Source organism: Psittacula echo, assembly GCF_963264785.1.
Source record: "Psittacula echo genome assembly, chromosome: Z".
NCBI classification, from domain to species: Eukaryota; Metazoa; Chordata; class Aves; order Psittaciformes; family Psittacidae; genus Psittacula; species Psittacula echo.
The window spans coordinates 13,974,420-13,992,972 of NC_137742.1; the positions used below are offsets into that span (position 1 = coordinate 13,974,420).

Consider the following 18,553-nt stretch of genomic DNA (forward strand, 5'->3'; position numbering starts at 1 on the left):
CAGCTTTTCAAAGTCAGAAGTGATATGGTAAGAAGTTCTAAACTGAATATAAACCAGTTCTTGTTTGCATTTTTTAAATCAACATACATTCATGTTAATGACTACTTACACCAACATGTAACTATATATAAATACATATATATTGATTCCTGGAGCTGAGGAAAGAATTTTATGATGAAGGTACAATAGATTTGTTCTTTGCCCTTTGACATACCAGAAACACACTCTGATGATAGATACTCCCACTACAAATATTATATTGAAAAAACAAAACCAAGGGGTTTTTTTCTTCCCCTAAAGTGTGCGTATTTTTATAACTTAACATAAAACTTTAAATATTTAAAAGGATTTTGAACATCTGCCCTGAAAGTACTTTTGCCCTCTTGAAGTTTCCTGTTACTGGATTTATTCACATGCTACTAATTCTACAATGACCTCTCAAGATATAAATGACTGGCCAGTTACACATTAACTCTTGCAAAACCCAGTAACTTATCTGCATGTGAAGCACACATTCCGTAAAAACACAGAGATTTAATCTGAAGACTTCTACAGGAACAGAATCTGTGATATTCCAAGTTGTTACATCAACGGTTAATCATTGTCACTTTTGGAAATTACTGTAAGCTTGCTTTCTGCCTGTCATTAACCACTGGATGCTCTTGCTCCCGTCTTTTCCAGATTAAATAATCCTTTAGGATTCTGTTGCACTGAAAGGCACTTGAAAACTTAATTCCATCAACTGCAGATCTTTCTCCAGAGAAAGAAACTGGCCAATTTAGATTCCCATGATATGCACTGTATTTTCCAGATGTAGTTCTCTTCCCTACAGTCTACATTTTTCTAACACACTCCTCAAATCGGACGCACCCAAACTATACCCAATTACTTCAGCACGATTCTAAGCAAAGATAACAGCGCAGACAAAAGCAAAACAGTGCCAGCGAGGCTTATTCCAAATCAAGCTCAGACCCCCAAACTGTCTTACCGTAGAGCAACAGGAGCAGCTGTATTGGCGCACAGACGCTTCAGACTTCTTACACAAACACTGCTGTTGAAAAACACCCTCGTAAACGTGTATCACGCACTGAAACTGGCACAGCTTTCTTCAGCAGTTCTTGCTTTCCCTCCCCCTTTCATACGGTGCCAACGGAGTAATTTGTGCCATTATCTGAATCGATTTAGGGAAAATTACCCTGAATTAGTTTTTTCTCCTTTTCCTTCTTCTTGCCAGGCGTTTAGCCCGGGACTCCTTCGCTTAACGCCATCTGCCCTAGCAGCGAAGCCATTTCAGGGGGGAGCAGCGCAAAGTCGGGGGGGAATGGGGAAGTTTCAGACACATTAAACAAGCAGTGAACCGCAGCCAGCAGAAGCCGCTGGGGTAGGCGGGAAGAGCGGCTGAGGCGGATTCCGCGCCGCGCTGACAGACCTCACAGCAAGAGGCGCGGGACAGCAAAGAAAGCGCCGAGGGGCGAGGGCCGCCGACCGGCTGTGTCCAGCGGGACCCTGCCACCAGCGTCCTCCGCAGCTCAGGGGCAGCCCAAGGGCAGCCCCGCGCTCGCCCGCTCGGCTCCAGGCAGACCCTCCTCAGGGAAGGCTCGGCTGCTTCTGCTCCTGCCCTGTTCTGTCTGCCCGCTGCCCAGCGAGCAGCTGCCCACCGGCCACCGCGACAGCAGCGAGCACTCCCCGGTCCTCACACCAAACACACCCACCCACCTCCTCCTCCTCGTCGTCTGCCCGCCCAGTCCACACTCGTCGCCCCGCCCCACCTGCAGCGCATGCACAGAGCGCAGCACGCTCCCTCTGGGGGTTAGCGGCGACAGCGGGCGGGTACCGTTTCCCGCCCCCCACCTCACCCCGCCCCGCCCCGCCCCGCCACCGCGCACGCGAAGCGTCCAGTCGTCGTGGCAACGGGACGCGGTGCCGGTTGGTTGTGAGGCTGCGGCCGCCGCCGCCGCCGCTGCTGCCGCCGCCGCGGGAGATGTCGGAGATCTTGTGCGAGTGGCTGAACGAAGAGGTGCAGCTCTCTCGCAGGCTGGGTGAGTGCGGGCTCCGCTGCGGTGGGAGCACGCAAGGGCTCGGGGGCTAGCTTGCTTGCCCGTCAGCGCGGAGGACTGCCTGCCGCAGGGTTAGGGTCGAGGGGGTCCCGCGGGCCAACTCCATGAACCCTCCAGCTTCCCTGTGTCTAGATACCCCCACAAGTGCATTTTTAACCTTCATGCGTGAGACGGTGACTTTCGAGATGAAGTTAAGTTTCCTCAAGGTGCAAATGCTCTCAGGGAGTATGAGGAGCTCATGCTTCATCTACTAATAAGGACTCCAGAGGATAAGAGTATTTTAATATGTTTGCAAAGCAGTTTGCAGAGCTTTGCTTTACATGGCAAGTATTGTGCTGGCTTTGAAGAAGCATTTCTTCTGCAAGGAGGGAGCAACTTTCCATGGAAGAGAAGCACTTTAGATCTAGCTTTGTTTTCATTTGCATTTTTGATTTTTGATTGCCTAAAGCTTATGTTGCAAAATAACTACACTGAAAGCATATTTATTGGTGGCTTGAAAACTAGTTACTGCTAGATCAACCTCCTAAAATTCCTCTGAATTATTTAATAAAGTTTGGACATTTTTTTAATGACAATAATAATCTATTGTATTATAATTATTGTATTAATTTTTTTTGTTTGTTTTTGCTAACAACAAAAACCCCAAACTTAGTTCCAGGATCAGTTTCAGAAGAGTTTTCTAATGGCTACCTCCTAGGAGAACTTCTACATAAATATGACCTTCAGGATGACTTTGATCAATTTTCACAGAGCAGGTTAGTACATATGGATAACATGTCTGTACAGAAATTAGGCAAAATATTTAGTTTTCAGGTAGGATTGGCTAATGCAAGGTGGGAAATATATCTAGAACTTACCAAGATTTGATACACTTATGAGAAAGTCAAAAGCTACTTGTATTTGACACATGGATTAGCTTCATATTTCCAGAGAGATTGGTAATTCTTCAAGAAAATTACGCATTTTGGTTGAAACTATGATAATAGCAGGTTGGACCAAAAAGTTCTACAGGCCTTCACAGCTACAGGTTGTGCAGAGAACTGATTCAGAGCAGTCATGTAGAGGTGGACTTGGGGGTGTTGGGCGATGAGAAACTGAACATGAGCCGGTTTCAGTGAGCGCTCGCAGCACAGAAAGCCAACTGTATCCTGGGCTGCATCAAAAGGAGCATGACCAGCAGGTCAAAGGAGGTGATCCTGCCCCTCTACTCTGCTCTCGTGAGACCTCACTTGGAGTATTGTGTGCAGTTCTGGTGTCCTCAGCATAAAAAGGACATGGAACTGTTAGAACAAGTCCAGAGGAGGGCCACGAGGATGATCAGGGAACTGGAGCACCTCCCGTATGAAGACAGGCTGAGAAAGTTGGGGCTGTCCAGCCTGGAGAAGAGAAGGCTGCGTGGAGACCTCATAGCAGCCTTCCAGTATCTGAAAGGGGCCTACGAGGATGTTGGGGATGGACTCTTCATCAGGGACTGTAGTGACAGGACAAGGGGTAGCGGGTTCAAACTTAAACAGGGGAAGTTTAGATTGGATATAAGGAAGAAATTCTTTACTGTTAGAGTGGTGAGGCACTGGAATGGGTTGCTCAGGGAGGTTGTGAATGCTTCATCCCTGGTGGTTTTCAAGGCCAGGCTGGATAGAGCCTTGGGTGACATGGTCTAGTGTGAAGTGTCCCTGCCCATGGCAGGGGGGTTGGAACTAGATGATCTTAATCCAAACCATTCTGTGGTGCTATGAATCAAGGATGTCTCTTATCACTGGAGGTGCTAACACCGTCCCCAGGAGCTGTGTAGAGCTAGGAGTCCAGAGGTGGTGACCATTACATCTTCACTAAAATGAAAATGGTGGAGATGTATTGTGAGGCTGAGACAGTGTATGCATGCTCAATAAAGGTGATGATGTACGTACGACAGGACATGATTCCCAGTACTGACTGGAGCAAAGGCTGAGAATGTCAGAGGCCTCAACTCAGATTGCTGTCCAGACAAAGGAGGCAGTTCTCCATGTTTCAGGCTGTAGGAAACGCCCAGAGTCTTTACCAAGTCAATGCAATTGGTCGGCAATCACTGGTGTAGCCCGGTGTGCATTGTGAGACCAATATCGTTTATCATCTTCATTACTGACCTGCACAATTGAGACGCAGTGGACCCTCAGCAAACTGGAGGGAGTAGTCAATACACCAGACTGTTGTGCTGCCCTTCAGAGGCACCTTGATGGGCTGGAAAAAAGGGTTGACAAGAAAGACACGGATGTCTTTGAGCAAGTCCAGGGAAGGCCTTGGCAGTTATTAAGTTCTGTGAGTATCTGGCATATGAGAGGGAGAAGGACTGTGTGTGCTGTTCTTTACCTCAGTACTCCACAACTTGGTAAAGATAATTTGATGTTTTCATCTTTCTTAATTATTTTCTGACATTGATCTTTTGAAAACTATTTAGAATTGAGTCAATGTTTTCTCAATTCCAAAATATTTCTTCTGCACCTTAATTATTGCAGTGTGATACTCATTGCATGGTCTTGGAATCCTGCAAGAACATATAACTGTCTGATCTTACTTAATGTCTATAATCATAGAATCATTTTGAAAATTTAGACTGTGCTCTTAAGGAACAGCATGCTTTTCATGGACTATGTGGTAAGCTGGTGTCACTTTATTTAATATATTCTTACTTGTATTAGCTACTTACATTGCACAGTTCTTGGACATAGAATCATAGAATCATAGAATTGTTAGGGTTGGAAAAGACCTTAAGATCATCTAGTTCCAACCCCCCTGCCAGGGGCAGGGACACCTCACACTAAACCATGACACCCAAGGCTCTGTCCAACCTGGCCTTGAACAGGGATGGAGCATTCCCAACTTCCCTGGGCAACCCATTCCAGTGCCTTACCACCCTCACAGTAAAGAATTTCTAACTTATATCCAATCTAAACTTCCCCTGTTTAAGTTTTAACCCGTTACCCCTTGTCCTATCACTGCAGTCCCCAATAAACAGTCCCTCCCCAGCATCCCTATAGGCCCCTTTCAGATACTGGAAGACTGCTATGAGGTCTCCACACAGCCTTCTCTTCTCGAGGCTGAACAGCCCCAACTTTCTCAGCCTGTCTTCATACGGGAAGTGGTCCAGTCCCCTGATCATCCTCGTGGCCTCCTCTGGACTTGTTCCAACAGTTCCATGTCCTTTTTATGTTGAAGACACCAGAACTGTACACAATACTCCAAGTGGGGTCTCACGAGAGCGGAGTAGAGGGGCGGGATCACCTCCTTCGACCTGCTGGTCATGCTCCTTTTGATGCAGCCCAGGATACGGTTGGCTTTCTGGGCTGTGAGCGCACACTGAAACTGGTTGCTCATGTTCATTTTCTCATCAACCAACACCTCCAAGTCCTTCTCGGCAGGGCTGCTCTGAATCTCTCCTCTGCTCAACCTGTAGCTGTGCGTGGGATTGCTCCAACCCAGGTGTAGGACCTTGCACTTGGCTTGGTTAAACTTCATAAGGTTGGCATCAGCCCACCTCACAAGCATGTCAAGGTCCCTCTGGATGGCATTCCTTCCCTCCAGCATATCAACTGAACCACATAGCTTGGTGTCATTGGCAAACTTGCTGAGGGTGCACTCAATCCCACTGTCCATAAAAGCAAGGGAATAATAATTGAGAAAATGATACTACTTTTATAAAGGAATACTACTGGAAAACCTTTTCCAATTTGGTTGTCCATATTTGAAAAAAAAGAAAAAATTGTGGCTTTCCCTGAAAATTGTCTTGAAATTTTTGTATTATGAAGCAAGGTCAAGAAATTCCATCTGGTCTGATTACAGAACAAAACATTAAGAAGTGGTATCATCACAGCTTCTCAATGAATGTGAGGTGATTTATGACAATAGGGCCTTTGCTCAAATGGCAGAAAAATTTTCAATAGTTGTGAGCTGCAGTTATATATAATTGTGTAAGAAATAGGGCACAAGCTATTATGGTGAGAATAATGAGCTCCTGGACTGTTTCCTCTAGGAATAAGGTGAGTTCTGTGTTACCGGAACATCTTAAGCTGAAAGTGGACAGTTCTGTGCAGTTATGCTGTAGCTCAGTTGACCTCAAAAGCTTGTTGGCTCATGTGAAAAAAACATTGTGAACTCAAGTGATAGAGCAGTGTAGAAAGCATGATGTTCTGACTCAGGTTGAAGTTATGGATTTTTTTATATGAAATTCAATGTGTTAATTGTGATACAGTGATGATTTATTGTTACTGGATTTTGTCCTGTATAGCTGTTGATTTTGAGTGCTTCCACAGGAGAATGTGCCCAAGGGAAACATTAACCTGCAATCCACTATTTCAGTTTTTAATGTAAAATACTCATTGAGACCATAGTCTTTGTTTTCCACACTAGTCCAAACTATCTTTCCTTTCTTTTTATTGGAGTATGACAAAGGGTTGTGTGGGTTAATGGACTATATAGACTTTTTTTTTTTTTTTATTTTCCTAAATTTTGGCTGTTTGGAGCTCAAGTGAATTGATACAATTTATATACAAATTTCATTCTAACTCTCTACTCTTTTTGGATGGTATAAAATTAGCAGCAATCAAGGGTAAGCTTTTGCTGTCAGATGCACTTTGTGTGTGTATGTATGAAGATTTATGTAACCCAATGTGTTCTCTATTTTTTCTAAACGTTATGCCTGCCAGAACAATGCAGTTTCGTGTACTGCACTATAAAACCTAAGACAAAGCGTGTATCATATTATTTTAAGGAAGTCCTCTGTGTTCTCTTTTCCCCCTACTATCTTCGTAAAATGTCACGACCATGCTTATTGAAGCAAGGTAGAATTGAAAATAAGTTTATGATTTTTTTTTTTTTTTTCCCTGTGTTGTTCTTCTAAATCGTATAGGGTTGCAATTGCAAAACTTAACAATTTTTCTCGTCTGGAGCCCACGCTTCATCTCCTTGGTGTGCAGTTTAATGAGAATGTGGCCCAAAACATCATGACAGGACAGCATGGGGCTGCAACAAAGCTGTTATATGAATTGTATATTGCCTTGGAAAAAAAGAGGAAGACAAAGCTCACCAGAGTAGCCATGGAAGCAATGATACCTGCGGCAACTGTGAAACTTAAGTCTGTTGAAAGTGTTTTGTATCAAGAGGTAACCAACTGTGCCTGTTTTGTATAAATATATAGGAAAAACCATAGCATACACGTACGTTCAAAGCATGATGCATGCTTCCCTCCCCACTTTTTGAATCTCCTTTTCAAAATCTCGTATTTATATGGAAAAGAAGCAGTCCTGAGTCATATTTTTTATACAGAGACCATGGGATTACACAGTTTATCTGTGACTAATGAGGATATTGATTATCTGTTGTTTGTGTTCCTTTGTTTTGGCTCATTCTGTGTTACTTATAGCAACAAAGGCTTGTAGTTGCTCACCAGCTGCCTTTTTACTCATTTGATAGGTACAGATTGCAGACCCTACTGTGGTCTGGGTATCAACTTAAACTAATTTTCCCTCCAGGAAGCCTATTTATAGTTATGTTGAGCTTTGTACCACAGTGGTTTGGTTCCTTCTCTCACACATCTTTCCATATATTTATACTACACTCCAGCCTGCAATAACCATATGCTGAGTAATACAAAGAGGAAAAAACAAAGGAGAAAGACAGTATATGAGAGGAAGTCAGTATTGATGTGATAGATTCTGTTAAGGACATTCTTGTCTTCAGCAGTAATGTTCAGCATATGCAGACCATAATTTGTTAATCAGGATGCACAATCTTTAAGAAGCTATATATCATAAATCAAATTCAGCTGGGTAAAATGTCACTTTTTTTTTCTGACACACTTCCTGAAAAATGGTCTACAAGCAGAAAGTTGTCCAACAAGCACAAGAATAGTACGAAACAGTCAAAACATCCCTTCACCTACAGAGGGTCAGCTTAAAGAATGTAAAGGAGCTGAGAATGGCTCCTCTCAATAGAAAGTTTCAGAATGGTATTTGAACTGTAGAAAAGCTGAGGTTGGAAGGGGCCTCTGGGGCCACTTAATCCACACCCCCTGCTCTAAGAAAAGTCAACTAAAACAGTTTGCTCATCACTTTGTTCAGTCGGGTTTTGAATATCTCGAAATGTGGAGACTTCATAGCCTGTCTGGGAAAATTATTTATTACCCTTCCAGTATTTTTTTTTCTGTATATTTAAGTTGAATTTTCCGTCCATCTGTCTGACTAGAATAAAACAGTTCCAGTTGGAAGGGACCTACAACAATCATCTAGGCTGACTGGTTTTATCACTTCAGGACTGACTAAAATTTAAAATATGTTATTAAGGGCGAGGTCCAAATGCATCTTAAACACTGACAGGCTTGAGGCATTGACCACGTCTCTAGGAAGCCTGTTGCAGTGTTTGGTCACCCTCTTGGTAGGGAAATGCTTCCTGATGTCCAGCCTAAACCTCTTCTGATGCTGCTTTGAACCATTCCAATGTGTCCTGTTAGTGGGTACCAGAAAGGAGACACCACCACCTCCCTCTCTGCTTTCCCTCCTCAGAAAGGTGTAGAGAGCAAGGAGGTTGCCCCTTAGACTCCTTTCCTCCAAACTAGACAAAATTTGATACTGCTTAAGTTCAGATCTGCATATTATTTTCAATGGAGCTAGTCCTGTTTTTTCTGAAAAATACTCAACCATGTTTAGATGTTCTGTGTACATTAACACAGGAAAACAGATTGAAATTACTATATCAAAATTATATTTAATTATTTAAATCTGTTTCTTACTGCTTCTGACTTAATTGCTTGATGTTAAATTTTAGCGTTTGAAAACTTTAACACCACGTCAGGTTGATTTGCAACTACAACAAATTGCAGAGCATTTTGAAAAAAAATCTAAGACAGCAGAAGATAAAATAGCTCGTAAACATATTGCAGAGCAACAGAAAATTCAGAAGGTCCAAGAGGAACGAAGAGCCCAAGACATTGAAAAGGTGCCTTCTTGTATAGTTCTGAAGAAGTATTTTCTTAAGGTCATGTACATAATGAGTTAAAGCCAGTGTGAACGCTTGGTAATTCTGTGCCACATGGTCATGTTTATACAAAAGCAAAGGGAAGGAATAAGCATAGCAGTCATTAATGTGTAGATATAAAGACAATATGCTGTTATAAGACCTTTAAAGTATTAATATTTTAAAATCACTTAATGTTATATTAAAGATACTTGCATATTGTCATGCTTGGAAAATATTTATAGATTTTATGACAAGGTGCAAATTTTACTACTGTATGTGTTTAAGGTGTCCTTGTAAAAGAGTTTTGTGACATTCTTCACTAATGAAGATGAAGCATTGATCAAAAGCAGGAAAAAGACACAGGGAAGGGAACCTGTAGTGGGTATGGCTTCAAAACATGCAGCTCTATGTAGCTGTTTTGATAAGGTAAAAAACAGGAAGTAACATCTTAAGGTACAGGAACACAGCCTCTGTACAGCCTGGAGTTTAGATAGAGAAATTGGCCAACTATCCAAGGGGTGTTGAATCACAGTGAAAGTGAAGTTGACTGATTTGAAATGCATTTTATGTGGCATAAAGAGAGATAGTCTGTGGTTATTTAGCTGTTATTTAGCTGTGGTTATTTAGCCACTGCATGAACAAGAATAAAAAAAAAAAAGAAGTCCCTTCATGTATCTGGAAAAGAAATACAATCAATATCCAAAATATTAAAAATAAAAATCTAAAAGAAAATATCATATTTGCTATAGTACATACTTATTTTTATATATTTGTTATATTACATATTTATTTTGTAACTACCTTTGATATATTGCATATTTATTTTTCAACTATCTTAGATTATTTGTAAAAAAAACTTTTATTCAGTTTCACTGCATGTAACTGTAGTGTACTTCTAAGTAGTGTAATTTAGATGTTTCTTACTTCTTGATCATCTGACACTTACTGTTCAGCAGTAATATTACATAATGGTATTCTCAGCTTCTGTACCAGGAAACTGGTATTCTGAGTTTCTGTACTGAATTCTGACTTGAAACAGGTGCCATAGTAGAGCTAGAATTTAGTGCAAGCCCTTAAATGCCTGTTAGGCACTATGCACAAACTGGTTGGTTTTTTTTTTTGTTACAGATGGGCTTCTATTGCATCACAGTATTTGCTTATGTATATAAGATGTACCATTTTCATAAAGGCAGTTAAAAAAAAAGTCTTCATCCTCAAATATTGAGAACATATACTAGCATATTGCTAAATTGTTAAATTATTCATAATGATACTTCAAAATGCATTTTGCAGCATCTACTCCTTGATATAAAAATGGTGGGTTATGACTACAGTGGCTGAGAATATTGTAAGACAACATCTAACTGTGGACAAAAGATAAAGAATTATTTGTTTTATGGCATTTTAGTGATCCATTAAAAAAAAAAAAAAAAAAAGAAAGGAGTAAATTCAGCCATTGCTGAAGCCTGGAGCCTGATAAGCTCTACTACTTTCTTCCTGGAAGACTTTTTTTGTCAGGCTTAATTACATTTACTCCATAGATATATATAGATATATTAGGGCCATAAGGTGTATTTTGTTTCAACTCAATTATCTCAACATAAGATATTGAATATTCAGCATCGTATAGCAAGAAAGAGACAAAATGAAATAATGGCTAGGATTCAAGAAGCCATTTTAGAGACTCCAAAGCCACCACCAAGCCACACCATAAAAGCTGTTGAAGCAAACAAATTCTTAAGGAAGAAAAGAGAAGCAGAGGTAAGTATCATCTATATTCTTTTAATGTTAATTATATGACCTTGCAAACCAGATAATTCCTAGGAACATTTAGATTTAAAAATATTGTACTTGCACTCTCCAAAAGCAGACGATACAATGTTAAAATGGTGTAGTAGATTCAACCAGTGGAAATTTGGCTAAATATTAGAATAATTCTGCATTTGTTACTTAGGAAAAATTAGCTTTTATGTAAGTGAAAGTTCTCATTGAATAAATACCATAGGTAGATACTAATTTCATTGCTGACAGCTTTTAGTTTACTGAGTAGAATATGTGAAATAAAAGTACTAATATTACCTTCTCATTTGTGCATGACGGTTTTCACCACGATGTATGAACTCTTCTGTAACACACACTATAACACTATCTGCTCTATCAAAAATGTTAGTAACAGCTGATATAGACAGTAGTTGTAGATCAAATCAAGAGATGATGGCAGTGCAGTGATAAAAAAAAATAATTCTGTATTATCTAGTGCTGGAGGGTACTTAGATTGTAATCTAAGTTCATATTCATGGATCCAGTTGTCATCAGGAATGCAAATATTACCAGTTTTTACAGCTGCACAATGGTGACAGATGCATTTAAATGGAGAGTGTACAAAAGCAACATAGTTGCTTGAGTGACTATCAGGGATAAATTCAGACTACTAAATCTAAAGCAGATCATAGCCAGAATATCTTGTTTCAAGTCACTGAATGGTGGGAATTATATAAATTGCTGGAGTCCTATGCAAAATCAGAATTTTCTTGCAAAATGAACAGCTGCAAAATCTTAGGATTTTCTGGGTAGTAGACATGCCTGGGAAAAGGGCAGGCAGGAAGGAAATGAAAGGTAGAAAAGGGAAATGGTCTTGGTTTTTTCTTCATCTAGCTGATGCTAAAAATATTTTCAGTGTAAACATTTCCATTGTACTAACATGACAAAAAATAATTTGTAAATCCTTAGTCTACTGAACCTTTGTTTTTTGTGAAGAGAAAAAAAAATTAAATTTTTTGTTATTTCTTCAGGACACATACAAGGAGATTAGTAAGTTTGAGAAATCTATTGCCTACGCACTACACAGCCAAATCACTGACAGGTAAATATTTGAATATTAGGTTGTTAAGATTAGACAGGATCCTACCTCAGGTGCCTACTATCTATGTAGACATCTATTTGAGGAAAATGCGGTATCTTGTTTAGTTTTAACTGTGATTTTCCACTAGCACTTTAAATACTCCAGCTCCAGCACTGTTACAGTGTTTTTACCTTACTTTTAGTTGTAGTAGGGATGACTCAACTTCCTGCTCTCCTTTTTACCATATATATAGCAACAAAAGACACAAAGTACTTCTCTTCTCTGTTCATTCCAGTCACTGGGTCTGTAAGGTCAGTTAGATTTGCAAAGAGACAACAATGGTTGTGGATGTACATACACAGTAAAACATATCAGAGAAAATAGAAGTAGTCTTTCTCCTTAGACTTATCTGTATCTTGATTTATTTGTGAATAATTTAGTCATTCTGTCACCTTTAGTGACATGCATAACATACTCAGAAGAGGTGGCACTCATGCATACCTCTGTGGATACTTCTGTGTGTAAACAAAATGTGACTAATAACTGCAAAACTGCACTCAAAGCATATGGACATATTAAAGAGTAACCCATATTTCTCTGATATTCTGTGAACCATTGTAATTTCCTGTTTCTGTAGAATCTGACTTCATATTAGCAAATGAATTAATTGACAGTTGGCTCAAATCAGTGTTGGCTGGAGCCCTCCTCTGGACTTAGTGGTCATTGTGGGGAACAAGAGCAGCAAAAAGTAACCACAGTGCCCACAAAGAGTGCTGTTCTGCATTTGTCAGACTTCCACATAATTGTACAGGGATCTGAATAAAACACCTCTAACAACCATAATTCCTATAAAGTCAGTAATCTTTTTAATCTTTTCAATCAGTGATATAGAAGAATCATTGCAAACACAAAAGTTGCAAGAAACAACTCCACAAACTACAGAACAGACAGCAACTGAGCTATTAAGTGTTTATTCAGATGATGACTATATAAGGAAAATTAAAAAACGTTTAGAGGAAGATACGTTTTCTAGAGAACAACGAGAAAAGAGACGGCGAAAAATGTTAATGGACCAATTAATAGCACACGAAGCTGAAGAGGTGAGAAAATGTATGCTGAAGTATATAACTCATGCACAATTCCTAATTTAAAGATTTGCTTATAAGTATAGAAGAATGGTATTTTTGGAGGTGAATAGATTTGGAGGCGATAAAGGGAGGTTGTGTATGCTTAGCTCTGGAAATAACTTCTACGCCACTGTTTTCCTTGAAAAATGTGGACGGTTGTCCATTCTTCTCACCATCTTTATGTCATACTTCATCCTTATAAATCATAAAGGATCAGATGAAGGCAGTAGAGCTAAGATTATTAAAAATCAGTTGAAGACCTACCTCTTATTCCTTCCCCCACCAAGTTGACTTTCAAATTATTAAAGTGTATAGTGGTTCTGAAGAAGATATTTCTTAAAAAGCAACAAAAACAGCATTCTTTGGTTGGAAACCTGTGTTTACAAATATGAAAAGTTTGATCTGGATTGTATGAATTCTGAAATGTTAGTTCTAGGGAATATGAAGAAGCAAAACACTTATGTTGCAGATCAGATCTTTGTATTTTGATACTGTCCTGGGTTCAACAGTAGCACTCATTTTTTCTCCTTCTTAGTAGCTGGTGCAGTGCTGTGTTTTTGACTTTTGGCCTGGGAACAGTGCTAATAATGCTGATGTTTTTAGTTGCTGCTGAGTAATGTTTACTCTGACCAAGGACTTTCTGAGTCTCATGCTCTGCCAGGGAGGAGGGGAAGCTGGGAGGAAGCAGAGGCAGGACACCTGTCCCAAACTAACCAAAGAGGTATTCCATACCACAGCGCATCATGCCCACTATATAAACTGCGGGCAGTTACCCGGAAGAGCGAGATCACTGCTCGGTCGGGCTGGGTATCGGTCAGCGGGTGGTGAGCAGTTGTGTTCTCTTCCCTTGTTATTTCCCTTATCATTATTATTATTGGTGGTAGCAGTAGTGATTTGTGTTATACCTTAGTTACTGGACTGTTCTTATCTCAACCCGTGGGAGTTACATTCTTTCGATTCTCCTCCCCGTCCCTCTGGAAGCAGGGAGGGGGGAGGAAGGGGGGAAGTGAGCAAGCGGCTGCATGGTTCTGGGTTATGGCTAGGCTTAAACCATGACAGATGGATTATGGAATAGAAGATATATCTCTGGAGAATGCCTGTGTTGTGTCTAAAATGGATGTTGCAGGTTATTTCATTTAAATACTGTTCCATAAAGCACAAGGCTTTTCAGATTCCTCCTCAGACACTCATTCAAAAAGCAGCTTTTAGACTACAGATTTCACAGACCTTCTTTCTCATAATGATCATATCAAAACAGAACATTGTAACTTACTGGGTTCTGTGATTTCTAGTTATCTTTTATCTTAGTATTGCAATGTGGGTCCTTAGCTTAGGTCATATACGTTGAACCTAGTATATATCTTCGCTGTTGTTTCATAGTAATAGCATTTCAGATGTATGACATATCTGAAAAGGAAAAGTATGAAATTACACATATATATAAACATTGGCATCTAATGTCTGGAGATGTTTTGGTGATGTTAAGAAAAATTTAAATTTATTTGGATAAGCATCTTCTCAATGTTTATCCTGGACCTATATAGAATCATAGAATCATAGAATAGTTAGGGTTGGAAAAGACCTTAAGACCGTCTAGTTCCAATCCCCCTGCCATGGGCAGGGACACCTCACACTAAACCATGCCACCCAAGGGTCTGTCCAACCTAGCCTTGAACACTGCCAGGGATGGAGCATTCACAACTTCCCTGGGCAACCCATTCCAGTGCCTCACCACCCTTACAGTAAAGAACTTCTTCTTTACATCTAACCTGAACTTACCCTGTTTAAGTTTTAACCCTTTACCTCTTGTCCTATCACTACAGTCCCTAATGAAGAGTCCCTCCCCAGCATCCTTAAAGGCCCCTTCAGATACTGGAAGGCTGCTATGAGGTCTCCATGCAGCCTTCTCTTCTCCAGGCTGAACAGCCCCAACTTTCTCAGCCTATCTTCATATGGGAGGTGCTCCAGTCCCCTGATCACCCTCTTGGCCCTCCTCTGGACTTCTTTCAACAGTTCCATGTTCTTTTTATGTTGAGGACACCAGAACTGTACACAATACTCCAAGTGAGGTTTCATGAGAGCAGAGTAGAGGGCAGGATCATCTCCTTCAACCTGCTGGTCATGCTTCTTTTGCTGGTCATGCTCCTTTTGATGCAGCCCAGGATACAGTTGGCTTTCTGGGCTGCAAGTGCACACTGAAACTGGCTGCTCATGTTCATTTTCTCATCAACCAATACCCCCAAGTCCTTCTCGGCAGGGTTGCTCTGAATCTGTCCTCTACCCAACCTGTAGCTTTGCCTGGGATTGCTCTGACCCAGGTGTAGGACCTTGAGCTTGTCATGGTTAAACTTCATAAGGTTGGCATCAGCCCATCTCACAAGCATGTCAAGATCCCTCTGGATGGCATCCCTTCTCTCCAGCGTATCATCTGAACCACACAGCTTGGTGTCATTGGCAAATTTGCTGAGGGTTCACTCAATCCCACTGTCCATGTCACCGACAGATGTTGAACAAGACCGGTCCCAACACCGATTCTGAGGACACCACTTGTTACCGGTCTCCAGCTGGATACCGAGCCATTGACCACAACTCTCTGCATGCGGTCATCCAGCCAGTTCTTTATCCACTGAGTGGTCCATCTACCAAATTGATATCTCTCCAATTTAGAGACAAGGATGTCATGTGGGACTGTGTCGAACGCTTTGCACAAGTCCAGGTAGATGACGTCAACTGCTCTACCCCTGTCCATCAGTTCCATAGCCCCATCATAGAAGGCCACCAAATTAATATTCTATGAAAAACATCTGTAGTGGCTTGAACCAAGAGCCCATCTTTCCAACAACATCTATATCATGCTTTTGTTGACATGCATATAGGCTATGAGGAGGTTTTGCAACCCAGTTATATGAAATCATTGTAGTCCCAATACCTGCTCTCTGACTGCTATCAGCTGTTGCAGTCTCAGCACAAGGTCAGCAGCCTGGACTAGTGGTTCTGATAGTCATGGCTATCAGCTGATGGCCCTGTGGCCAGCAGCAATCACTGGGCCGTTTGATAGGTTGAGCAGCTTTAAGCCAGCAAAGCCAGTCAGTGCTGTTGAGGTCAGACAGCTGGTTCCCCTGTGATTGTAGTACAAGCCTTGTCAGTTTGAATGGAGGAATTGTTGCAATGTGCTGCCAATCAGACTGTCTCCAGTAAGGCTCTAAAGAAAGTACAAAATAACTTTTTCTTCCTAACTTCCCAGGAAGAAAAGTCAGCATCAATATGGGAACAACAGAAGTCACAGATTGCAGAAATTAGATGGAAAGACAAGTGAGCAGTTAACTGGACCAGTAGCATGACCAGATTATTTAGTGGTAATTTGGTTCTAAATTAGCAGAGGAAGAGGTGTCTGTTTGGAACTCTGAGATTTCAGAAATTAAGATGTTGCTTGACTTAGGAAAAATGTGAAGCAAACAGGTATTTTCTTTAATAAATAAATAAATATACAAAATAGTGAAAATTACTTTCTCCCTACATTAGACATCAAACCAGAAAGCATTTTCAAACTGAAATGTAGCTTTCTTCAAGACATTAGGGTCAGATTGTGACCTATACTGCATAAAACATGAACACATGCACAAGATCATTTACAGTCAAACAAATTTTGTCCCTTCAGAGTGCTTTAATGTGTTTCGTGTTCGTACATGTAAACCTCTACTAAAAGAATCTCTTTCAAGTTCTTGAGGTTTGGCACACTACAAGTTGAAGCCTGTGAGAAAAAATACTTTACAATCACATGACAGTCCTCTATGTGGAGCACAGGGGGATGCCAGTCAGATTTTCATAGGCAGGAGTTCAAAGTGTTTGACAGTAACATGGCTTAGTCCCAATTGAGTCTTAGATCCCCACCATTTCAACAAAATATTTGTTCTAAGTACTCGTTTTCTTTAATGCTCCCAGATTTTACCTCTCTGAATTTAAAAACTTGTTATAAGAAGTTATTGTCAACAATAAATTGAGAAGATGAAAATGGGAGGGGAAAGGAATTGTTGCTAGATTATTGCTTGTCAAACAAATAGATTTATGTATGCTAAACTATAAGTTTTGGTCATAAATTTTATTACTACGTGATAGGACAAAACCGTTTCATTTGAATGTAAATTAAACAAGGAAACGGAAAAATAGAAAACCATGATGTAGTAATTATGTATGAACAACAAGAAACATAAATGCATTAGTGTTTGGCCACTGGATGACACTCTTGTCTTGAGTAGGTAAACTAAAAAAAAAAAAAAAGTGTGTATCATGTTTCTCAGTAGTAATTTTTCAAGTGATTATGAATATGTCCCATTTACAGTATTTATGATTTCTTCAGGCACTTCACAATCCTCTGTAAAAAAGTTGATATTTACATGTTACATCAAAATGTTAGGTCAAAAAATTGTACTACAATTTTTGTGTCCTAGTATCTCCAGGAGTTTCAGAACTTTTCAACCTTAGGTTCTAGTACTTAGTCCATTACTGTATGTATGAAAGATGGCTACCAATGCTTCAATAAGCACCCTTTTTGAAACTGTGAGTTTGGTATTCTGAATCTTAATTTGTCCACAGTGTAGCTCTGAGTTAATTGCCTTTTCATATGTTCTTGTTCATCAGAAATTTCTGGCTACCTCTTTTTAAGCCAACTCAGAATGTCAAAATGTTTGATTGTGTAGAATACTGATGTTCTCCACTGTTAAGTTAACAAAGAAAAGGTCTCTTTTGGCTGCTCTGAAGTGTTCTAAAGGAACTGTTTCCTTTATAAAGAGCACATTCTATTAGAGGAGGTGCTTTGGTTTCTTACTAAGCCAACTATTTGCACCATACAGTTAATTGTTTGGGTTTGTCCAATGACCACTGTGTTAGGGTGAGTACATCAATCTCTTGTGAATTAAGATTTGAAGATCCGTTTTTGTCTGGTGGAGCACTTACTGCGTTACCAATCCATGGCTGAGGATAAACAGTTGCAGCTAAAGAAAACAATGAAGGTGATTTATTACTATTGGGAAGCAAAGTCTGTTTTTTCTTTTTCTCTTATCTTTTTTGATATTTGCTTTATTATTTTTTTTATAATTTATAAAATAAATTTTTATAATTTATAAAATACATTTATTATTTATTGCTTTTGATATTTTGATTTTTTTTTTTTTCTCTTATCTTCTTTGAAATCATCATGAAATACTAAGACCAAAGAGACAGTAGATAAAACTGAGGCAGGAAAGGGCATCATGTCTACTTTTATTGCCTTGACTTCATGAATGTGAGAGACAAATCGAACAGATTAACTCTTCAGTGGGCAGTGCTACTGGAAAATTTTATCACATGAGCTATATCAAATGACATATAGGATGAATATGAAAATATAAAGTACATACAAAATTCTTACTATTACATTGTTTTCTGTTTCAGTTGAATGCATGATCATAATTGTATGCATAGAAAAGTAGTGTACTAGCACTACAAGTAGAGTACAAAGCAAAAAACTTCCGAAATGATTGTCACAAAATGGGATCTAATTC

At 40.0% G+C, this 18,553-nt stretch overlaps 1 protein-coding gene across 1 annotated transcript in view; it reads left to right on the plus strand.

The window, feature by feature from the left end:
• Window positions 1-1,981: 1,981 nt before the first annotated feature.
• The window catches only part of SPEF2 (sperm flagellar 2), a gene marked incomplete at both ends in the record, with an annotated part of 63,478 nt that continues 46,906 nt past the window's right edge, over window positions 1,982-18,553 (plus strand). The window contains 7 exons of the mRNA XM_080638263.1: window positions 1,982-2,039; window positions 2,710-2,812; window positions 6,940-7,192; window positions 8,853-9,023; window positions 10,665-10,805; window positions 11,837-11,907; window positions 12,770-12,986. Coding sequence (XP_080494389.1) covers window positions 1,982-2,039; window positions 2,710-2,812; window positions 6,940-7,192; window positions 8,853-9,023; window positions 10,665-10,805; window positions 11,837-11,907; window positions 12,770-12,986 — 1,014 coding nt within the window. The remainder of the gene's footprint in view (window positions 2,040-2,709; window positions 2,813-6,939; window positions 7,193-8,852; window positions 9,024-10,664; window positions 10,806-11,836; window positions 11,908-12,769; window positions 12,987-18,553) is intronic.